Source organism: Salvelinus sp. IW2-2015, linkage group LG14 (assembly GCF_002910315.2).
Source record: "Salvelinus sp. IW2-2015 linkage group LG14, ASM291031v2, whole genome shotgun sequence".
NCBI lineage: Eukaryota > Metazoa > Chordata > Actinopteri > Salmoniformes > Salmonidae > Salvelinus > Salvelinus sp. IW2-2015.
Window position 1 is genome coordinate 35,070,649 of NC_036854.1, and position 25,258 is coordinate 35,095,906.

Here is a 25,258-nt window from a genome sequence, read left to right on the forward strand (position 1 = left end):
TCAGGTGTACTTAAATGAAAGTGCCATTTATGGGTTGCCACCGGCCCGGACTGCCGCTAGTGGTCGCTATTTACCTGTCTTTCGTCAAAATACAGGAGAAATAGCGACCACTAGCGGCTGTCTAGGATAGGTCGCCAGTTTATGGTTGGTCTTTCTTCAGCCTTCCTTGGAGTCATATGCAGAGATGGGCAGTATTTCTGCTACATGTATTTGAAATACGTATATGAATTACTTCTGAGTATTTTGTAATTTGAATGACACTACACTCAAAAATTTGCAGCTCAACAAGGGTTCTTTTAAGATCCTGAAAGTTTTTTGAACTTGGCACTGAAAATTTCTTCCAATAGGTTCTTCCAAGAACCACATAGAAGGTGGGGTTAATCCTTAGTTGGTGGTGGTTCTTGGAGGAACCTAACTGCCCAACTGAAACATTTGCATTTGAAAGGAGGTGCAGGACCTTAACTGAAACATGTAAAGATCTCCTCAATCTAAGGTAAGGTTTGTCCCTTGTTTGATGTGAATTAATATTGTTTTATGACACCATCTATCTTTTCATATTTGTGCAAATCTTTCTAAAACAGAAAATGGACAATTCAATGGAATATGTAGGCTATAAGAATATGTTGAAGGCTAGCTGTATTGGGTGCAGATGACTGAACTGCTCACTTTTGTGTCTGTATGTATACAGACGAGGAGGTATACAAAGGTATGTCAATTGGTATTGGCATGTTATGCAGATCACATTTACCATCCTCCTCTCTTACCTCTTCAATGAATATCCCATAGGCCCTGTCTCTTATACACATCTAGATGTGTATAAGAGACAGGAATTATACATACTGTATATGTACGCCTTCAGGTAACTTAGGGGTTATTCGAGTGTCACTTATTAGATTTATTATAAATCTACAGTTAACTGCCAAAATAAAGGAAACACCAACATAAAGTGTCTTAATAGGGCGTTCGGCCACCATGAGTCGCCAGAACAGCATCAATGCACCACGGCATACAGTTGAAGTCGGAAGTTTACATACACCTTATCCAAATTCACAATTCCTGACATTTAATCCTAGTAAAAAATGCCCTGTATTTGGTCAGTTAGGATCACCACTTTATTTTATGAATGTGAAATGTCACAATATTAGTAGAGAGAATGATATATTTCAGCTTTTATTTCTTTCATCACATTCCCAGTGGGTCAGAAGTCTACAAACACTCAATTAGTATTTGGTAGCATTGCCTTTAAATTGTTTAACCTCTCTAGGCTAGGGGGCGGTATTTTCACGTCCGGATGAACAGCGTGCCCAAAGTAAACTGCCTGCTACTCAGGCCCAGAAGCTAGGATATGCATATCATTAGTAGATTCTGATAGAAAACACTATGAAGTTTCTAAAACTGTTTGAATGATGTCTGTGAGTATAACAGAACTTATTTGGCAGGCGAAACCCCGAGGACAAACCATCCAGGATTTTTTTTATTTTTGAGGTGACATTGTTTTCAATGGATTTTCTTTGTGGATCTAGATTTCTAAGGCACTTGCTTGCAGTTCCTATCGCTTCCACTGGATGTCAACAGTCTTTAGAAATTGGTTGATGTTTTTCCTTTGTGTAATGAAGAAGTAGGGCTGTTCAGAACGAGGGTTGAGTCTAGTGTACTGTTGTACGGTGGGAGGGGGGTCAAAGGTTTTACTCCGCCCAAATTGCACACTGCAATCAGGTGTACTTAAAAGAACGTGCCATTTATGGGTTGCAACCGGCCCGGACTGCCGCTAGTGGTCGTTATTTACCTGTCTTTTGAAAAACAGCGACCACTAGCGGCTGTCTAGGAAAGGTTGCCAGTTTATGGTTGGTCTTTCTTCAGCCTTCCTTGGAGTCATATGCAGAGATKGGCAGTATTTCTGCTACATGTATTTGAAATACATATATTAATTATTTCTGAGTATATTGTCATTTGAATGACACTACACTCTAAAAATTAGCAGCTCAACAAGGGTTCTTTTAAGATCCTGAAAGTTTTTTGAACTTGGCACTGAAAATTTCTTCCAATAGGTTCTTCCAAGAACCACATAGCAGGTGGGGTTAATCCTTAGTTGGTGGTGGTTCTTGGAGGAACCTAACTGCCCAACTGAAACATTTGGATTTGAAAGGACAGCAGGTGCAGGCACTTGTAAAGATCTCCTCAATTTAAGGCAAGGTTAGTCCCTTGTATGATCTGAATTAATATTGTTTTATGATGATACCATCTATCTTTTCATATCTGTGCAAATCTTTCTAAAACAGAAAATGGACAATTCAATGGATATCAATAAACAAAGAGGTAAGAATATGTGGCCTATAAGAATATGTAGAAGGCTAGCTGTATTGGGTGCAGATGACTGAACTGCTCACTTTTGTGTCTCAAATCAAATCAAATTTTATTTGATGTATGTATACAGACGAGGAGGCATACAAAGGTATGTCAATTGGTATTGGTATGTTATGCAGATCACATTTACCATCCTCCTCCCTTACCTCTTCAATGACTATCCCATAGGCCTCTACATTCTGGACAAGGTACTGTATGTGTATGAAAACCATTATCAAAAGTGTTTTTCRTTCACATTTACCTCAAAAACCAAGGTATGAATACTGTCGTGTGCATGKTTTGTTAATGTGTATAATWAMAAWWWWWTGGASTCASASWYYWCMCYCYCYMYACMYCWYRWRYWTWWMASRRRAMMYSTKYWCMMYRYRCWSYRMAAWMWYWYTSKSKMTGKRKAYRSRGARMAYMKMMACAYWWWMAYMWMMAYRYSMSAGRRKAWAYMMYYRWWSKWYKKYKSKKSWKKKWRYTYKRMTKWKYYWMTWMTRYYWTRMYAMWMAKWKMMWAATAWAMWMTWRCRWWWWWRWTRTKSWKWTWWTKTWRWTWWTAWTWATWRRWRRKRRKRRTAGKKRSRRSRKRTASYYMMAAMRKTTMYYCMAARRGKTYYTYSARRRKSYWYTWMRAGGRKYYATTWRWMRRRKWWCTTWRRAGWWCCCYYWKWWWSRRTTYKWMRAAYMMCKWRAGGRTWCYCCMSRRWYYYWWTYTKWWSWWCMMYTWSRRGRYWCWYMRSRAAYSKTYTSWWTWYTTYWRTWWMKARKSTMRWWGYWWWTRRTYTWWAWWWYWTTKKMAAWAAGKKARAWRTWWWWTWTWCWYYWKCARRRRKKWTTWWRWRWWRAWYKYTKMKKAATYATKKKKWWTTWWKWSWWKWTWGMWKARSRMTKWWWYRTAWYWAAWYSWKKWWARARTRARGSKGTRWSRWWACWWWMYGWRGAMAMWGTMMWSSGKYMKKMATASKWTSMKRWKKMMMCTAATTTCATCAGGTCTGAGTCCACATTTGCATACGTAATATTGGGTATGCTATAATATCCTATCAAATATTGCCATAATAAAAAATCAATACTGTCCATAACAATGGAGGCTGCCGAGGGGAGAAAGGCTCATTATATCTGGAACTGAGCGAATGGAATCAAACATGAAAACCATGTGTTTGATACCATTCCACCTATTCCGCTCCTGCCATTACAATGAGCCCGTTCCCCCAAATTAAGGTGCCACCAACCTCCTGTGTTCCATAAGTACCAACAGATTTTTTTCTAAAATGTATTTCCAATAAGTTCAGGGTGGGATAGAACATTTGCAGTGTGACAGAATGTCTAACTTCGCATGGCCAGTGAATCCTTTATCATTGGGGGTTTAATCAAGTCACACTTTTTGTGTATTTCCACATACTCACGAAACAATTCTATTGACTTGCTCTCAAAATACAGGTGTCTTAGTTAATTCAAAATCTTTAACGTTTATCCAGATCTCAAATCAGTGTAGTAGATTCATGAACAGATTTTAACATTTTAACTGTCAATACACAAATAACATCTCTGCATCAGATGCTTTTCTTTAACAGCATTACGTTTCCGTGATTTCACAACAAAAGTAAACCATTCTTTAGAGAAGCCGTTTATCCTAWGGAGCATTAAAACGGCATAGCTTCAAATCATTGCCAATTTAAAAACACCCGTTATTGGCATTCAGAAGGGAACAGCCACGTCAAAAAGAGATCATACTCCTCAATAACTCAGTTCTCAAAAATAAGGAAATTGTCCTCAGAAAAGTCAGCAATGGCAGTAGAGTGATCTGTTTTGCTTACCATCAATCACTGTTTGACTCCATTTTCTAAATCACCCAACAAATCTGTGCAAGTGTGCCAAACACTGAAACTCATACTAAAAAACAAGATATAGGAACTTGGTTCCATCAATAATTATTGGGTTTAACCACCGATAGACTATAAAAAACTTTATTGGCATTTGTTGAAAAACTTTTTGAAACAAACAAGTTCATCAACAAAGTGATGSATTGCCTACATAATCTGAGTGATGCTAGACAGCTGCAGCACCTCTTCAGACCGGGTCAGAGAATCAGTCGCCATCTTATCTGTTATCCTCAATGACAATGGTTCTCCTGGGGTAAGTGTCTACTTCCACAAAGATGTAGCGGAACTCTAACTTTCCAGTTTCAGGGTTCTGTTGAAAGAGTTAAAACATGTTCACCTTATATCACAACAAAAAGAGCCGTTTATGCCAATATTTATTCTCGAATTAATGGAGAATCTTGTTTCTTATATCAATAAAATAATGTCTCTAAATGCTATAGCRTTTAGGTCAATCAAGCAGATAAATTGCACATAAAATAATATGGCTAGGGAATATGTCTAACCTCTTTAGATTCTGTGTGCACAGTTCCCTGCCGGCCTGGTTCTTCTCCCTGGATGTAGAACTTCAGTCTCATGTGCTTCAGTCCATCCTTCATGTACTCCACATGACTGTGGGGGAGAAAATAACATAATAAACATGCTAGTAATCACACTGATGTAAATCACACAGTCTGTTTAATGCAGTGATCTTGTATTCCCATCACAGTGTATAAAGAAAGACCATCATGGTAAAAACAAACGTTGATCTCACCTGATTTTCTGTCTTCTACCTCGGCGGGACGTTTCACCGAAGCACTTGATTGGCTCCCCGAACACGCCAATCACCTGCGGTTTTACAAAGAGGAAGGAAGAGAACAATCAACTTTACACCCTGGCGTCGAATTAGATTTCAGAAATCAATCTTTTCTAAAAGCAGACCATCAAAAATCTGTGTTTTAAACCATTTCACCTGTGTTTTATATTGAAAGTCGACAGTGTTTTTTTGCTTCAATCTTCCCACAAAATGCATTAACGCAACACATTTGGCAGATTTTTTTCTCCATCAGATGACAGACGTGAAAYGCTATTTGGCTAGCAGCCACACATAAGTGAATTAGCTTACAATGAAAAAGCAAGGTATTTTTTTTWGCAAAAATGATGCATGGCCATCATATTTATAATATATATCATAGAAAGAATGTAGCCAGCTACATTTCCTAATGTTTTGCTTGAAGTAAATCTTGCATTTTACTTTGATAGAAGAGAAAAACTACACCAGAGGAAAGGACAGGAGAAAAGTAGGCTACACATCCATCAGTCAGAGTGCTGTCTGGTGATCCAATGATGTGAGCAGATCGTGTAACTGAAGCACAACATTTGTCCTTTTACATTCATAATTTGGAGCAAACCCTGACTGAAGCCGAGCAGAATTTACAAAGGGAGGGATTTTAGATCTCCGTTTTATCTTTCCTTTTCTGTGTGAAAAATGCAGAATCCTGTGTTAACGTGACCCCTGACACCACATTGTTTTTATCAATCCTGTGTTTTCAGAGAAGTGCAGATGCAGGGAAAGAGACGAGCCAATGAGATGTAGATGGTTAATGTTGTCTTAACTCAGTTCTCTCATATGCGAAACACATTCCTGCAAAAGGCAAATACATAAATGAACTCAAMTGAGATGCAGACTAAGAGTAGATTGTCTTGTTGATGTTATGTTTCTGTGCTTGTTATCTCACCTCTGGGTGTAACCTGGTTTTGTTGAAGGCTTTGCTGTAGACCTTGTTGGGGCTGGAGGAGGAGAACAGCTCCTGGAACACCACATACAACAACCCACCTGAGAGCAAAACACCGAGGTGTCAACAGGTTGGGGCAACACTGTCTTTTAATCAGATTACAGCAATTCATCTTTCAATATCATATTCTGGAAGTAAAAAAAAATAAAAAATCACCTGTTACTCCGAGTCCAATCAGCACAACTATGAGGTAGGTAAAGTCTTTGCCAGCTTCCTTTACTGTTGCGAGGGAGAGAACTCTGATTATGGTATACCCTTCTAGTTCTAAATTACTTGATAGCTGGAGAAAAGGATGATGCCATTATGCCAATGTCAAAACTTAAAATAGTTTAGTCTCATTCTTATTGTGCAAGTGTGATTAACAAGGCAAAATCCATATGGGCTCGGATTGAATAACAATACATTGTGCTCGACAGGCTTACCTTTATGTGCAGTAGAAGGTCCTTGCCTAGGTACTGACACCTGTCCACCATCCTTCTCTTCTCCTTTACTTCTCAATCTTGTGTCGACAGAAATGCTTCGACTCCGTGTACAAAATAGATTGCTCACAATAGGTGAGCRATTTGCAGTCCTATAGAAAATGAATCTGGATGTTGCAGTAGACGGTTTCTGAAGGTGCAAATTGTTCTGCATGCGTTTACATATTCGCAGAACGGATTGCGTAGACAGTGTTTGATATTGATGCAAATTACGCTGCACAACTTTCAGTATGAAAGAATACACCATGTTGTCCTCTATTCACGTTGACTTGTTAGCTACTTCAGCTAACAAAAAAACGCACGCTGTATCTTGCCCCTATTTCGCAAAATGTCCCAGTATTAATTAACTGTTACTAAAGTCGAAACATTATACGATATAAATGACCTGATTGCAACACAATTCAATATATACTTCAATAAGTACTTGCAAGAATGTCAGCTTTGAGTTGGGGAGCTTGCTGTTGAACCTCCGGCGCATGCATGTCGTCGTCACTGAACAAGCGCGAAGAATCGTGGGAGAGTGAGTTTTCTTGGAAGAGGCATTGGCAGTTTAAGTCCATGGCAGGTCCCAGTGGATGAAATCAAAAAGAATTATGTCTTTGATGAAATAGACATCACAGCAATATCACAGATTTTAAAACATGTATATTTTAAACATATATTCTCTTTGGTAATATACTCACGTATTCTAGACTAGTAGGGTAAGACACAGCACTTAGGCTACAACATTATAACAAGGGACAGGTTTGGGTAGGTTACTTTCTAAATGTAATCTGTTACAGTTACTACTTACCTGTCCAAAATTGTAATCAGTAACTTCAGTTTTGGATTACTTTCCTTAAGAGGCATTGGAAGAAGACAAAAAGGATCCATCAAACGCATTGGTGTGTCATCATAGYGGTCTCTGACTTGTGGTCAAACTCGCTCAGGTGGAGCAAACTTACACTTTCGCCTTTTTTCAATGCTGAATTGAATGTCATTGAAAAAAACAGAATGGTGTCATAAAACATTTCCCCAAACATCCTTTCTAAATGTCAAAGTAATCCAAGAAGTAATCATCTAGTTTTTCAAAAGTATCCATCATCTGATTACAATATTTTTGCTGGTAACGTAACTGATTACAGTTTGCTTTATTGTAAACAGATTACATGTACATGTACCCTGACAAGTGACGTTKTTCATGGACAAGCACAAATTAATATCACTTTCCAATATACAAACTCAGTAAGTCTCAATGAGATTAGTATCAGTTTATTGAAAACATTCTGTCCAGCATTTCTTTAACGTGTTACCAAAGTATAGAGATCTCAGCAAACAGATGGGTCTCAAACATACACATACACGATATACACAAAAGTGTGTGGACACCTCTTCAAATKAGTGGATTCGGCTATTTCAGTCACAACCGTTGCTGACAGGTGTATAAAATCGAGCACACAGCCATGCAATCTCCATAGAAAACGTTGGCAGTAGAATGGCCTTACTGAAGAGCACAGTGATGTCTATGAGCAACAACGGCTCAGTTGTGAAGTGTTAGRCCACACAAGCTCACAGAACGGGACCTCCAAGTGCTGAAGCGCTTAGCACATAAAAATAATCTGTCCTCGGTTGCAACACTCACTACCGAGTTCCAAACTGCCTCTGGARGCAACGTCAGCACAATAACTGTTCTTCGGGAGCTTCATGAAATGGGTTTCCATGGAGGAGCAGCTGCAGACAAGCCTAAGATCACCATGCGCAATGCCGAGCGTCAACTGGAGTGGTGTAAAGCTTACTGCCATTGGATTCTGGAGCAGTGGAAACGCTTTACCATCTGGCAGTCCAATGGACTAATCTGTGTTTGGCAGATGCCAGGAGAACGYTACCTGACCGAATGCATAGYGCCAACTGTAAAGTTGGGTGGAGGARGAWTAATGGTCTGRGGCTGTTTTTCATGGTTCAGGCCAGGCCCCTTAGCTCCAATGAAGGGAAATYTTAACGCTAMCGCATACAATTAAATTCTAGACGATTCTGTGCTTCCAACTTTGTGGCAACAGTTTGGGGAAGGACCTTTCCTGTTTCAGYATGACAATGCCCCCGTGCAAAGTGAGGTCCATACAGAAATCGTTTGTCAAGATCGGTGTGGAAGAACTTCCCTGGCCAGCACAGAGCTGTGACCTCAACCCCRTTGAACACCTTTGCAATGAATTGGAACACAGACTGCGAGCCAGGCCTAATCGCCCAACATCCTTACCCGACTTCACTAATGCTCTTGTGGCAAGTCCCCGCAGCAATGTTCCAACATCTAGTGGAAAGCCTTCCCAGAAGAGTGGAGGCTGTTATAGCAACAAAGGCGGGACCAGCTCCATATTAATGCCCATGATTTTGGAGTGAGATGTTCGACGAGCAAGTGTCCACATACTTTTGGTCACGTGGTGTATTTTGAATGACAGGAAATAAAATATTGTAAAGGAWAGGCTATGGGGCAATAAAGGAATTAGGTAGTAGCCTAATTCATGATCAGTAATTGAGCACACATTTTTTTACTGTAGCTTAGTGTGTATGGACAAGCCACTAGTACAACCATTCCCAATGTTTGAGATCCTAGTTGGAAATCTGACTGGAAATTCTCAAAATTGGGATCTCTGGAAAAACTATTTCATTAGGCTACTCTCTGAAGAGGTCTGTGACTTGTCATAGGAACTACATATTACATCCCAATGTCCCATTTCWGTCCTCAGAAATCMCCAAAGAGATCTTTCATGTCTAGTGGATTAACACTAAGGTTAATGCCCTTCATGACATCACAACATTCTCTTGGGTGTGACACTCCATCCGGGGAAAGAACTCGAGCCATAATAGAGGGAGGGAAACATAACAGCGATACATACTGTGGATTTCCAGATGGTATTTCAGCACCAAAATGACATCCTTACGTTTGATAAATAAAAAAATCATTAATMAAGTTTCAAAGAACAGGTTCAGTTTTTCAGTCCATGAACAATGTACATTAAAGGTATTTATTCTTCTTTTAAAGTTTCGGTCCAGTATCTGAGTATCAGGATATGTGTCCGTTGGCTTTACAATCTCAGCCACTTGAGAAACACAAACAGGGCATCTCACCTGTCATCCAAACAAAATAAACCAACGCATACACAAACAAGCTTCTGTTTTTCCTTATCACAACACTCTAAATTGGTTTTGCCGCTCAATTCAAGTGCAACAGTTCTCTCAAGATGCACGAGGGAGATTAATGTTAGTTCCATGTCAAACTTGGCAAGATGCAGAAGAATGATGAATCTGTCTGAAGTATCTGTAGAGAAATGAAAACACCATTACTTTTAGTGTACTCTAGTCCACAATAACTACAACAACAGTTTATTACAGTTTGATATGTCACTTTACCTCTCTGTCTCTCCATCCTGAAGTTTCATTAGAACAGATTACTGCGTAAATCAAATGTGACCCTAAAGCATTAACACGTTACAACATACAGTAGGCCTATTTGCAGTATGTTGCCCATATTGTGCATGTGTTAAGACATTACTGTATTGTTGCAGTCTCTCTCTGTGTGTGTTTACACAGCGTCAGTATTGATTCACATGGTCTCTTAAGTTCACATTACAGTTATACAATAACAGTATCACTAGCTGTGTCAAAATGAAGTGAACAAATAACATTAACTGAACACATAAACTTACGCAGTGCATTACAAAAAAACAACAACAACATTAACATAAACAACAGCAAACGAGAAAACTGAGCAAGCATATCAAATTAAACTAAAGATTGATTTATTGTTGGGATATTGAAGGCGTCAGCATAGTTGCAATGATGTAGTGTAGACAAACCATGCAGGCAATAACATAAATCCTATTGTCGACACTGTAACAACTCCCTCAAAATGTTCAAGTGAGAGTGGACTGGAATTACATTACATTTGAGTGGAGATCAAAATGTTTTGATTTAGCATAGTYCTTGTGTGGCTAAACGGTGTATCTTAATGGGGGGCGTTTGTGAGAGTGTGTTGTGTGCGTGCATGTGTGTATGTTTGCACTCATATTTATTTACTTGCAACCAAATTAATTTCATTTGAACAATAAGGACTGGTGAAACACATGACAAAATAATTAGATAAAACCTTAAAATAAAAATTATTAAGCTTTATTGTTTATTTTCTTACAAAGCATTCATAAAATCAGTCCTGAACAGTATTATTTATGTCTTTAAAAAGTCTCCTCTTTTCAAATACCCCCCAGTAGAAAAGTCTGAGTACAAAGATTACAGGCTACTAAAAGAGAGGGTGTGACAAATCAACTGAATTTACATTGTTTATGTCAAATAATAAACAACTACACTTAGAATTTTTTTTAATTTGTGAGAGGAATCAACATTTGAAAATGAAAAWGTTAAAGATTAGTTTTGTATTGACATTTGACTTTCAATTTAGTTGAATTAGCATGCAATCAATTAATACCACTCATAAWWCTTTTATGGAAAKATTTCCTTTGTTTATGWTATAGTGAACTTATTTATAATGAGATACATGTACTGTATTAGTGGATGACTTGACTTTCAATCTAGATGTTAGTTTGTTCATGTTTTAATGGATATAAAAAGCATGCACAAGTCATACCATAGCATTTTCAATTATCATAGAAAGTTTTTTTTTYCTTATTCAGAGAGGGGTAATTACACTGAGGTTAGTTACTGAGTAGGCCTTATTGCCTAATTATTACTGATAAATGTTACATCTTTCCTCAAACTGAAAAATTGCAAGCATTGATACCCCAAAATATCATTTATAATATGCTGCAAAAATCCTACAAAAACACATGCTCTAAACATTGAACTGAGGAAGGTTTTCTAATCACAATAGTCCTTTGATGAATTTGAGCAACAAACTTGCATCTCACAATGTAGATATTCATCCAAAATGTTTTGTTTGATAATAATGTACCTTGTTAATGTCCAGTCAATAAGATTACAAAATCTGAAGTGACAATAGTGGGTCTGAATAGAAGCCTACTTAATTTCAAGTTTCAATTATTTTAAGCCAGTCTGTTGTTTTTATCACTCTAGCTACTTTCATCCAGTTTGTTACATATTTCATATTCTCTATTTCCATAAGTCCTTCATCACCATCACCATCGCCATTATGCTGATGTGAATCTCCGCTCCGTATTTTCATATTTCATTGAAGCCCGTTCGTACTGATCCAGGATTGTACTATTCTCAAGAAGTCTATATGATGGAAACAATGCAACATAATGTAGAGCGTAAACAAACACACAAACACACATACACACTCACCGGACTAAGCATTTCTTACACTGAATGACACTTAGGGTAACAGTTTATTTGAATGTCCCAGCATAATACTAACATGAGGGAGTCATGGCTTAAAGGTGACATTCAATAAGCGCAATGATAGTCTAGACAACCTTATGTTGGCATTATGATGAAACATCCAAATAAAGTGTTACCCAACAAAGACATAAAATAAAATGATTTTACATTAATGCAACTTAAAATTGAAGACAACAGTACAGTCCATGAGTCAGGGGGGTCTCATAGCGATTTTTTGAAGGTCAATGTCCCTAGAGTTGGAAAATGTGTGGTAGCAGTGCATCAATGGTAGCTTCCTCTGTGTTAAAACTCTTTATTTCATCCCTCCGTCYMATTCATTTTTCCCATAGGGATTTTMCCCCAAAGAATGTCAGTATACAATRTCAGTATATCACTTATACTCTTCAGTCATATATCATTGGAACGCTTAGATTCACAGCTATTCATCAGACATATTTTCTGAATGTTTAGGTCAACAGAAYTTTGACCTTTGACCTCTAGGGTACATATTAGAATTACCTGTATGAATTGCTTTAAAAAGGAAACGTGATACATTTTAAACTTTATTTGACAAGATGTTCTGAAAGGTCATAAAATTACCATTCAAATGATATATAATATAATCAATTTCGAAAGCACCAGCTACAACTATCGTTAAAAGAAAATCGCAAATATTGTGCCATCGACATTAGAATGTTGCAAGCTTAGCCAGTGAATTCTATGTAATGGGGAAGCTATGTTTTGGGATTCTAACTTTGGTGATAGAGGAATCAAATTGCACACACCCAGCTAGAACAGGTTTTTAAAAAGATTTGTAGACACAGTACAGGGCCATCACAGAATTCACTCATTAACCCCACAGAAGCCTTTGTCCAATATGGCCGTCAAACAACACAATGGGGTCTTACTATAACATTTTGCATGACCATACCTGTATGAAATATATACTGAGCAAAAATATAAACACAACATGCAACAATTTCAACGAATTTACTGAGTTACAGTTCATATAAGGAAATCAGTCAATTGAAATAAATTCATTAGGCCCTAATCTATGGATTTCACATGACTGGGCAGGGGCACAGTCATGGGTGGGTCTAGGAGGGCATAGGCCCACCCACTGGGGAGCCAGGCCCAACCAATCAGAAGTAGTTTCCCCCCAAAAACGTGCTTTATTACAGACAGAAATACTCCTCAGTTTCATCAGCTATGTGAGTGGCTGGTCTCAGACAATCCCGCAGGTGAAGAAGTCGGATGTGGAGTCCTCGGCTGGCGTGGTGACACGTGGTCTGCATTTGTGAGGCCGGTTGGACGTACTGCCAAATTCTCTAAAACAACGTTGGAGGTGGCTTATGGTAGAGAAATAAACATMAATTCTCTGGCAACAGCTCTGGTGGACATTCCTGCAGTCAGCATGCCAATTATACACTCCCTCAAAACTTGAGACATCTGTGGCATTGTGTTGTGTGACAAAACTGCACATTTTAGTGTGGGCTTTTATTGTCCTGAGCACAAGGTGCACCTGTGTAATGATCATGCTGTTTAATCAGATTCTTGATATGCCACACTTGTCAGGTGGATGGATTATCTTGGCAAAGGAGAAATGCTCACTAACAGGGATGCAAACAAATTTGTGCACAAAATTTGAGAGAAATAAGCTTTTTGTGTGTATGGAAAATGTCTGGGATCTTTAATTTCAGCTAATGACACATGGGACCAACACTTTACATTTTGCGTTGATATTTATGTTCAGTATAATTGTAGTATGCCCTAAAATATCTTAAAATGTTCATAGTGTTTTAGAATACACAACCAAATGAGCAAGGTGGGCCAGATAAGGAATGATTATTCACAGAATTGTGGTAAGAATGTGCCTAAAAAGCTGTCAGAATCACTGACTTATGAACACAATAGCATCAACAATTGTAATATTTGATCCATAAACATGTAAAATGGACATGTACATGTGAATAATCATGGATGTGAGCTTATTAAAATGATATACAATGTTATCCTAGTAACTGTTTTCATTATGAGGACTATAAACCTGCCCCGTACTTTCCATTACAATGTAGTAAAATCCAATGTTGGGCCTGTTGAGGTCAATTATATTACTTGTAGTATTCTAGTAACAGACYAATCTGCTACAGCCCCAGAGTAAGAATGCATCTTAATTTAGACTAACTATRTGTAATGGTTTGCTGCTCTCAACATCAGGTGAAAACAGATTGACATTTCTATGGAATTTGACATTGTAATGTATGCGACACATTTCTAGTCCTCTGTTTAATGAAAACAATTAATATGATAACATTGTATATCATTTTAATCTGCTCACATCAATGACATCACATGTACATATCCATTTTACATGTTTGAAGATTCAATTTAGCAATTATTCATCATAACATCTGCAGAAATCAGCGACTCGTAAAGCTTTTTTGGGCACATTCTTATCACGATTCTGTGAATAATTGAACATCTTTATATACAGTGCCTTCGGAAAATATTCAGACTGCTTCACTTTCTTCACATTTTGTTACGTACTTACTGTAACATTTATTAAATCGTATGACGCTACAAGCTTTGCACACCTGTATTTGGGGAGTTTCTCCCATTCTTCTCTGCAGATCCTCTCAAGCACTGTCAGKTTGGACAGGGRGCGTTGCTGCACAGCTATTTTCAGGTCTCTCCAGAGATGTTCGATCGAGTTCAAGTCCGGGCTCTGGCTGGGCCACTCAAGGACATTCAGAGACTTGTCCCGAAGCCACTCTTGCATTGTCTTGGCTGTGTGCTTAGGGTTGTTGTCCTGTTGGAAGGTGAACCTTCACCCTCAGTCTGAGGTCCTGAGTGCTCTGGAGCAGGTTTTCCTCAAGGATCTCTCTGTACTTTGCTCTGTTTATCTTTGCCTCGATCCTGACTAGTCTCCCAGTCCCTGCCGCTGAAAAACATATCCACAGCATGATGCTGCCACCACCATGCTTCACCGTAGGGATGGCGCAAGGTTTACTCCAGACGTTACACTTGGCATTCAGGCCAAAAAGTTAAATCTTGGTTTCATCAGTCCAGACAATATTGTTTCTCACGGTCTGAGAGTCTTTAGGTAATTTTTGGCAAACTCCAAGCAGGCTGTCATGTGCCTTTTACTGAGGAGTGGCTTCCATCTGGCCACTCTACCATAAAGGCCTGATTGGTGGAGTGCTGCAGAGATGGTTGTCATTCTGGAAGGTTCTCTCATCTCCACAGAGGAACTCTAGAGCTCTGTCAGAGTGACCATCAGGTTCTTGGTCACTTCCCCGACAAAGGCCTTTCTCCCCCGATTGCTAGTTTGGCCCAGGCGGCCAGCTCTAGGAAGAGTCTTGGTGGTTCCAAACATCTTCCAATTAAGAATGATGGAGGCCACTGTGTTCTTWGGGACCTACAATGATGCAACCATTTTTCCCCAGATCCCCGGATATGTGCCTCGACACAATCCTTTGACCTCATGGCTTGGTTTTTGCTCTGACATGCACTGCCAACTGTGGGATCTTATATAGACAGGTGTGTGCTTTTCCAAATCCTGTCCAATCAATATAATTTACCACAGGTCGACTCCAATCAAGTTGTAGAAACATCTCAATGATGATCAATGGAAACAGGATGCACCTGAGCTCAATTTCAAGTCTCATAGCAAATGATCTGAATACTTATGTAAATAAGGTATTTCTGTTTTGTATTTTTATATATATTTGCAAACATTTATAAAAACCTGTTTTCGCTTTGTCATAATGGGGTATTGTGTGTAGATTGTTCAGGATTTTTTTTGTTTAATCAATTTTAGAATAAGGCTGTAACTTAACAAAATGTGGAAAAAGTCGAGGGGTCTGAATGCTTTCCGAAGGTACTGTATCTGGCACACCTGGCACATTTTGATGTGTATTCTACATCACTATGAACATTTAAAGATATTTTTGGGTATACTACAATTATATTTCATACAGGTATGGTCATGCAAAATGATTAAATAAACCCAATTGTGTTGTTTGGTGGCCATATTGGTAAWAGGCTTCTTGGCTTAATACATGGATTCTGTGATGGCCCTGTATCTACAAGCCTCTTCCATAACATTATAGTCCAAAAACATAACTGCCCCATTACATGGAATTCTATGGTTAAGCTTCAAACATTATAATGTCAATGGCACAATATTTGCGATTTCCTTAACAATAGTTGTAGCTGGTGCATTCAAAGTTGGTTACAGTATATTTTATATAATTTAAAAGGTAACTTCATGACCTTTCAGAACCACTTTTCAAACAAAGTTGAACATGATTCAGGATTTAATGCACTTCTATCACACATTTTCCAACACTAAGGACAGAGATCTTCAACAAAATCACTATGAGACACATCATCCCAAGTGAGCTGTACAGATCATATTTGGGGGTCTGGCTCATGGACTAGTAGGCTTGAAAAGCCATGGTCAGTATTTCATTCATTCAACAAGTCAAGACAACAGGAGAATACCGTGTAAGTGTGACTTCAGTAAACCTTAGTAATGTCTGAAAACATTCCAGGTGACTAATCTGTTTAGAATGAGGACTGTGACTTTAGTATTGGTGTATGTAGTACTATTAATGTGCTTAATTAAAAGTGTGCTAATTAAATATCTGTATGTTAAATAATACAGCTATGATCTGTTTGTGCTACGAGGCTAAAAGAAATACAGGTTAAAGGTGAGAATCATCCTTATTTTCCACAGGTTCAACAGAARATGACTGGAAAAGTCCATGCTAATAAATAATAAAATGTTGCTCATATGACCTCGGTAAGAAGAGGACACATACATGAGCTTCAAATCAACCACGCAAAAAAATAGCAGCCAAATTTCACACAAAAACTCACCATAAACCAAGATGGCCGCAAGCAGAGGAACCATCTTGATGACAACAATGAACCATATAAAAAAATCTAACAAACAAAACAAACTAAATCCAGAATAACTTCACAAAAAAGTCAACATCAAAACTACATAAAACTACCATTACTGAGATATTGACTTATATGGTCAAACGATGACCTACACAGAAACATAAAATATGTTTATTGTTGTATAAGGGGGGGGGGGGGGGGGGGGCTTACCTTGAGATTGCCTTACACCCTAGTCGTGTTGTATTCTGATTCGTGTTTGCTCAAAGAGCCAATGAGGCAGAACCTGAAATGTCACCGCTCTGTCGTTTAATATCAAACTCTTTTTTGCATAGAGATTATCATATGTACTGTAAATGCATATATTGGCTACATAAAAGCAGAACATTTCAACAGAGTTTTGAACTCTGGAAGTCTTGCATGCATAGAAATGGCTGTGCTGGACATTATAGTTAAAACTTTTTCAGGTATACAGGTTGAATACAGTAGAGCACACATAGTGCATGCATAGCAAAGGTACTTTATCTTGGAAGTTATTTTGGAAGTCCAAGAAGTGTAAACATTTAATTTATCAAGCCATCAAGGTGCAGATATCTGTACAATCAAATATAATTGAAGAAAACAGATTTGTGCCAACTTTACCACATAAAAAAAATAACACAGTTAACTTTTACTATTAACAAAGTTATTTTGTGTTTATATCTTTTGAGTTTACAAAATAAAGTTATTTGCATTCAAAATTGATTAACCAATAATCTCTTTAACAGTGGCAGGCACCAATACAAGCCCTTCTGTTGAGAGTCACTACAGACTGAATTGATCTACATGTCCTCTATAGAAAAGAGGTGTGTGTTTGTCTGATACATTGCAAATGTCGTGCACTCTATTTGCACGTCATAAATCTGTATTTTAATTCAAGATGGATATCTGAAAACCTAACAAGGACACTGGCAATGTTTCTTGGTACTGAGCATGGGTTGGAGCTACATAGATAGATAAAGAAAGCAATATAGAGACAGAGACAAAGAAAGAGAGTGAATGTGTGTGAAAGAGTGAGATAGAGAGTGAGATAAATAGACAGGGAGGGGAGGAAGATAGTGGGTGAGAAAGAAAGTGAGGGGGCAGGTCTCACTACCACACCATAACTCTTTATGGATGATAGCAGAGTTGACAAGAAGTAGGAAGATCAAAGATCAAAGCAAAAAAGGAAGCTACAACCTACAAAAAAAAAAGAAGAATGAGAGAAAGAACAAAAATAGAGGGGGATTAAAAAATGTTTAAAAAGGAAGAAAATCAATGTCACCCTCCCCCATGACATCTTCTATTAGGATGTCTTCATTGACATGGATTGATTGACCATGGATCATTGGAAATCTATAGATACTGACCGCTGGACTGCCTTCTCGTGACGCGACAGTCGGTGGCTCGTCGTGGGAACCTCTTCCAGGTCGTCATCGAGGTCGCACCCGTTGTCGGCCGCTTCCTGTGAGTAGCTGTGCTTCATCACCAGTATGCTGCGCCGGTTCCCTGTGGCAACGCTGGGCAGCAGCGGCCGTACCGGCTGTGGTGGAAGGTCCGTGAGGAGGGTCTCGCGCGTGCTCAGGTTGCCGCGGCTACCCCGCCCACTGAGTGACAGCTGGGACAGGTGGGCGGAGCCCGGGTTGGAGGCGAAGCCACAGTGGTGGTCATGGACGCAGCGTGAGGATGAGCGGCGGAGYGCGTGGTAGTTCTCGAAGTCCTCCGCCAGGTCGACTAGGTCCGCGGAGGCTGCAGTGGCGTGCGTGGCGCTCCGTAGCGTGCAGAGCTCGTAGTGCGGCGGCTCGAAGACCTCCTGGAACATGGTGGGGTCGAAGTCCTCACGCCGGAGGATGTACTTCTTCCTGGGCTGTTTGATCTGAACGATGACGGACACAATGAGGAGGATGAGGACGATACAACAGGTGACGCCGATAATGGTGCCGTTTGTGTTGTTCAGGTTGTCCAGGATATTGGCTTTCCTCTTCTCTGTTGGAGGAGGGAGACAGATGGGGGGAGAGAGAAGGAAAGAAATAGAGAGATAGGTGGGAGGGAGAGAGACAGTGAGAGAGGAGCAAATAGTGGTGATCAGGAGACATTTGAATGTTTCTCTTTTAGAGAGTGTGTTGTTTTCTGCTTCCATCTTTGTGAATGCAGCCATGTGGTGAAACACATTGCAGTTCTATCGTTTTTCCACTGTGCGGGGCTGCCCCTTTAAGAAATGGCCAACTTACACACACACACACACACACACACAATCAAATTAAATGAAATCTTATTTGTCACATGCGTCGAATACAAGTGATGTAGACTTTACCGTGAAATGCTTGCTTACGAGCCCTTCCCAATGATGCAGAGTTTAAAAATAATAATCAAAATAGCAACACAAGAGGAATAAAATAAAATACACAAGAATGGAGCTATATATCAGAAGTACCATTACCAGATCAATATGCAGAGGTACGAGGTAGATCTGTACATGAAGGATAAAGGGTAAAGTGACTAGACATCAGGATAGATAATAATAAGAGTAAAATAAAGAACAGAGTAGCAGCAGCAAATGATGAGTGTAGAAGTGTGTGTGAGTGTGTGTAATGTGTAAGTATGTGTGTATGTATGTGTGTGCATATGTGATTTCACACCTGGCGAAAAGATTACTGTAGCTCTGTTGGAATAATKTTTATAGATAACTTTGTCATCTTCTGGAAACAAAAGATGGTCTACAGCAGGTGTTCCCAAACAGGGGTACGCGGAATGCTGTCGGGGGTACGCCAAAAAAGAATGTGATTCACATAAAATATATATATTTATTTATTTAATTAATTTTTGCACTTTTTTTCTTCTTCACAGTTTCAAACAGTCCATTTATATTTTCCAACAGAGCTATACATTTGGGTGAATTTTTTTTCTCACCTGAGTAGCCTTGTTTCACTGCCAAAAATAAAATTAAACCATCTAGTGTTCAGCGAAATAACAACACAATGTCAAATACAGGTAGCCTAGTCAAATAATTAACATCCAATCACACTAACTGTTACTTTCTTGCGGGAATTCCACTTAGCGGTCTGTATGTAGCCAAACGTAGCTGCTGCTCATGTTGGTATCTGTACTGATGGCGCAAAAGCCATGACAAGGAGACATAGCGGAGTGGTAACGCTCGTGCGAGCAGTTGCTCYCGACGCCACTTGGGTACACTGCAGTATCCACGAGAGGCTCTTGCTGCCAAGGGAATGCCTGACAGCTTGAAAGACGTTTTGGACACTACAGTGAAAATGGTTAACTTTGTTAAARCAAGGCCCYTGAACTCTCGTTATTTTCTGCATTATGCAATGATATGGGCAGCGACCATGTAACGCTTTTACAACACACAGAAGTGYACTGGTTATCAAGGAGCAACGTATTGACACGTTTCTTTAAATTGAGAGACGAGCTTAAAGTTTTGATTACTGACCATCATTTTCACTTGTCTGACYGCTTGCATGTTGACGAGTTTCTCACATGACTGRCCTATCTGGGTGATGTTCTTTCTCAMCTGAATGATTTGAATCTAGGATTACAGGGACTCTTCGCAACTATAATCAATGTGCRGGACAAAATTGAGGCTATGATTAAGAAGTTGGAGCTCTYCTCTGTTTGCATTAACAAGGACAACACAGGTCTTTCCATCATTGTATGATTTTTTGTATGCAAATTAACTCAAGATTACRGACAATGTCAAATGTGATATAGCGAAGCACCTGAGAGAGCTGGGTGTGCAATTACTTTCCCGAAATGGATGACACAAACAACTGGATTTGTTATTCCTTTCATGCCCTGCCTCCAGTTCACTTACCGATATCTGAACAAGAGAGCCTCATCGAAATTGCAACAAGTGGTTCTGTGAGAATTTAATTTAATCAGAAGTCACTGCCAGATTTCTGGATTTGGCTGCGCTCAGAGTATCCTGCCTTGGCAAWTYGAGCTGTTAAGACACTGATGCCCTTTGCAACCACGTACCTATGTGAGAGTGGATTCTCAGCCCTCACTAGCATGAGAACTAAATACAGGCACAGACTGTGTGTGGAAAATGATTTAAATCGGCGTCCCGTCGAAGGAACAGTTGTAAATCATTCAGCACGTTATGTCAAGATCGTAGATTTTAGAGAAACAACAAATGTCGGTACAGATAAGTGTCTTATATCGGCTGAAAGCTTAAATTCTTGTTAATATAACTCCACTGTCCTATTTACAGTAGCTATTACTGCGAAAAAATGCCATGCTATTGTTTGAAGAGAGCTCCTAACAACAACACTTTTTTCACCGCGATAGGTTTGATAAATTCACCTCTGAAGGTGAAATGTGTACTTACATTCTGAAATCTTGCTCTGATTTATCATCCAAAAGCTCCCAGAGATAACATTAAGTGTCGTTTTGTTAGATAAAATCCTTTTTCATTTCCTTAAAAGGTCCATATAGCATGCATGATCAATTTTGTATCTCGTTAAATTTGCAAAGAAAGGAATCTGTGAAAATCTCACCCTAAATGTTGTTTCAACGAGTCAAATCACGTTCGTATGTATTCCTCAGAGGTCCTAGAACGTARGAAGACTTCACTATATCATTTGGGGTGTAGTATATCCTATAGGACACCATATTTGGTCAGAGAGCGACGCCTTCATGGCACGCCGATGACGCGGGCGGTCATCACTTGAACGACTGTATCTTTGTCAAATAAGCACCAATCAAGGTCAAACAAAGCTAGCTAGATAGCCAATGAGCCATGTATATGTCGTAACATGTAGCTACTAACCTTGTACGACAGCATGCCTTTTCATTTTGGACAKAAATTATTCAGAGTTATGAAGTTATGAAAACTGGTTGTTTTACAAATGTTGAACTTATAATATGGCTACGAATACTTGGAAAGCTAAATCAAAGTCCAAGTATACAGATTTGACGATATTCTTGCAGAAAAATGTAATATGAATGCGAATGTCTCCTTCACAATTTGCCCAAATGTACCTTGACTCACACTAAAAGTCTTGTAGTTCACTCATTCTTCAAGTTATCCGTCTGAAACTTTGCACATACACTGCTGCCATCTTGTTGACAAATATCGGAATTACAACAGAGTGATGGCTAGAACTGGGACCTTTCTCTTGCCCTTCAAAGATGGTGGTCGTTTTTTTCTTTGTATTTTCTCTATCAGATCTATTGTGTTATATTCTCCTACATTCAATTCACGTTTCCACAAACTTCAAAGTGTTCCTTTCAAATGGTATCAAGAATATGCATATCCTTGCTTCAGGGCCTGAGCTACAGAAGTAATGATTGGGTATGTCATTTAGGCGAAAATTGGAAAAAAAGTGGTCTTATCTCTAACAATTAACAACACTTCAACAAGGCCCTAGTTTTTTGTTGCACCTGGACTACTGTCCAGTAGTCATGTGGTCAGTGCTCAGAGAGGGATAGGAAATTACAATGGCTCAGAACAGGGCAGCACGGCTGGCACTTAAATGAACACGGAGAGCTAACATTAATAATATGCATGGCAATCTATCATCTCTCTCTTACACATACACATGATAAGACACACACACTCTACACACACGTACACATGGATTGTGTATTGTAGATATGTGGTAGTAGAGTAGTGGACTGAGGGCACACACTTAATCTGTTGTGAAAAGTGTTATGAAATGTAATGTCATGTAATWTTTTWAATCATCCTCCCGAGCGGCGCAGCGGTCTAAGGCACTGCATCGCAGTGCTTGAGGCGTTCCCACAGGCCCSGGTTCAATCCCAGGCTGTTTCACAGCCAGCACACAATTGGCCCAGCGTCATCCAGGTTAGGGGAGGGCTTGGCCGGTTGGGATGKCCTTGTCCCATAGCACTCTAGCRACTCCTTGTGGCAGGCCGGGCACCTGCAAGCTGACTCCGGTCAYCAATTGTACTGTGCTTCCWCCGACACATTGGTGCGGCTGGCTTCCGGGTTAAGCGAGCAGTGGGGCTTGGCTGGGTTGTGCTTTGGAGGATGCATGGCTCTCAACCTTTGCCTCTCCCAAGTCCGTACTGGAGTTGCAGCGATGGGACAAGACTGTAACTACCAATTGAATATCACAAAATTGGGGAGAAAAAGTTTAAATAAATATACACTACCGGTCAAAAGTTTTAGAACAMCTACTCATTGAAGGGTTTTTCTATATTTTTACTATTTTCTACATTGTAGAATAATAGTGACGACATCAAAACTATAAAATAACATATATGGAATCATGTAGTATCACTGCAAGCTGGTGGTAGCCATGCTGGTAAGTGTGCCTTGAATTCTAAATAAATCACAGACAGTGTCACCAGCAAAGCCCCCCCACCCATACCACTCCTCCCTCATGCTTTACGGTGAGAATACACATCCGTTCACCCACAACCGTGTCTCTCAATTTGGACTCCAGACCACAGGACACATTCCCACGGTTTAAATTCTTGGCTGTGTTTCTTGGCCCAAGCAAGTCTCTTCTTCTTCTGGTGTCCTTTAGTAGTGGTTTTCTTTGCAGCAATTCGACCATGAAGTCCTGATTCATAAAGTCTCCTCTGAACAGTTGATGTTGAGATGTGTCTGTTACTTGAACTCTGTGAAGCATTTATTTGGCTGCAATTTCTGAGACTGGTAACTCTAAGAACTTACCTCTGCAGCAGAGGTAACTCTGGGTCTTCCTTTCCTGTGGCGGTCCTCATGAGAGCCAGTTTCATCATAGCGCTTGATGGTTTTTGGACTGCACTTTCAAAGTTATTTTCCGTATTGACTGACTTCATGTCTTAAAGTAATGATGGACTGTCATTTCTCTTTGCTTATTTGAGCTGTTCTTGCCATAATATTGGACTTGGTCTTTCACCAAATAGGGCTATCTTCCTGAATACCACCCCTACCTTGTCACAACACAACTGATTGGCTCAAACGCATTAAGAAGGAAAGAATTCACAAATTACTTTTCAAACAATGCACACCTGTATTGAAATGCATTCCAGGTGATATCTCAAGCTGGTTGAGAGAATGCCAAGAGCGTGCAAAGCTGTCATCAAGGCAAAGGGTGGCTATTGAAGAATCTCAAATATAAAATATATTTTGATTTGTTTAACACTTTTTTGGTTCTACATGATTCCATAATGTTTTATTTAATGTTTTGATGTCTTCACTATTATTCTAACAATGTAAGAAAATAGTAAAAATAAAAAGAAACCCTTGAATGAGTAGGTGTTCTAAAAACCTTTGACCGTTAGTGTATATTTTAAATTGTACACTGAACAAAATATAAACGCAACATGATGTAAAGTGTTTGATCCTATGTTTCATGAGCTGAAATAAAATCCCAGAATTGTTCTATATACACAAAAAGCTTATTTCTCTAAAATGTTGTCCACAATTTGTTTATGAGCATTTCACCTTTGCACGTAATCATCCACCTGACAGTTGTGGTATATCATGATCATTACACAGTGCACCTTGTGCTGGTACAATAAAAGGCCACTCTAAAATGTACAGTTTTGTCACACAACACATTGGTAAGATGTCTCAAGTTTTGAGGGAGCGTGCAATTGCCATGCTGACTGCAGGAATCTCCACCAGAGTTGTTCCAGAGAACTGAATGTTAATTCCCTACATAAGCTGCTTCAACGTCGTTTTAGAGAATTTGCAGTACGTCCAACCGGCCTCAACGGCAGACATGTATATGGTCGTGTGGGGCAAGCGGTTTGCTGATGTCAAACGTTGTGAACAGAGTCCCATGCTGGCGGTGGCGTTATGGTATGGGCAGGCATAAGCTACAATCAACAAACACAATTGTATTTTATCGATTGGCAATTTGAATGCACATAAATACCGTAACGAGATCCTGAGGCCATTGTGAGGCCCATTTTTTTTTAAAAGGTATCTGTAACTAACGGATGCATATTGTCTCCCAGTCATGTGAAATCCATATCAGCTGGCAGCTTCATTAAATAGTACCCACAAAACACCAGTCTCATGTCACAATGAAGAGGCGACTCGGGAAGCTGGCCTTCTAGGCAGAGTTGAAAAGAAAAAGCCATATCTCAGACTGGCCATAAAAAAAAAGATTAAGATGGGCAAAAGAACACAGACACTGGACAGAGATATGGATCTCTTTTGCAACTCTGCCTAGAAGGCCAGCATCCGGAGTCGCTCTTCACTGTTGACGTTGAGACTGGTGTTTTGCGGGTACTATTTAATGAAGCTGGCCAGTTGAGGACTTGTGAGGTGTCTGTTTCTCAAACTAGACACTCTAATGTACTTGTCTTCTTGCTCAGTTGGTGCAACCGGTGGGCCTCCCACTCCTCTTTCTATTCTGGTTAGAGCCAGTTTGCGCTGTTCTGTGAAGGGAGTAGTACATAGCGTTGTACGAGATTGTTGGCAATTTCTCGCATGGAATAGCCTTCATTTCTCAGAACAAGAATAGGCTGACGAGTTTCAGAAGAAAGTTCTTTGTTTCTGGCCATTTTGAGCCTGTAATCGAACCCACATATGCTGATGCTCC

The 25,258-nt window shown here is 39.4% G+C and overlaps 2 protein-coding genes across 4 annotated transcripts in view; both read right to left on the reverse strand.

Moving 5' to 3' along the window:
* Positions 1 to 4,031: 4,031 nt before the first annotated feature.
* On the reverse strand, positions 4,032 to 7,027 carry timm21 (translocase of inner mitochondrial membrane 21). Its single transcript, XM_024000684.2, has 6 exons — positions 6,423 to 7,027; positions 6,157 to 6,219; positions 5,944 to 6,041; positions 4,980 to 5,053; positions 4,732 to 4,837; positions 4,032 to 4,538 (listed from the first exon to the last, which is right to left on the reverse strand). The coding sequence occupies exons 1-6, from the start codon at positions 6,724 to 6,726 to the stop codon at positions 4,446 to 4,448; spliced, it is 738 nt and encodes a 245-aa protein (XP_023856452.1). The 5' UTR covers positions 6,727 to 7,027; the 3' UTR covers positions 4,032 to 4,445.
* A 567-nt stretch (positions 7,028 to 7,594) lies between these two features.
* neto1l (neuropilin (NRP) and tolloid (TLL)-like 1, like) overlaps positions 7,595 to 25,258 on the reverse strand; it is a 182,939-nt gene continuing 165,275 nt past the window's right edge. For 2 of the 3 annotated variants that reach the window (XM_024000232.2, XM_024000230.2), the window contains 3 exons: positions 18,104 to 18,719; positions 16,929 to 17,001; positions 10,607 to 11,702 (listed from right to left, as the gene is read on the reverse strand). In XM_024000232.2, the coding sequence (XP_023856000.1) occupies positions 16,941 to 17,001; positions 18,104 to 18,719 (677 nt within the window). In that variant the 3' untranslated portion in view covers positions 10,607 to 11,702; positions 16,929 to 16,940. Of the gene's footprint in view, positions 9,772 to 10,606; positions 11,703 to 16,928; positions 17,002 to 18,103; positions 18,720 to 25,258 lie in introns of those variants that run through there. The other variant, XM_024000231.2, reaches the window with a different exon arrangement.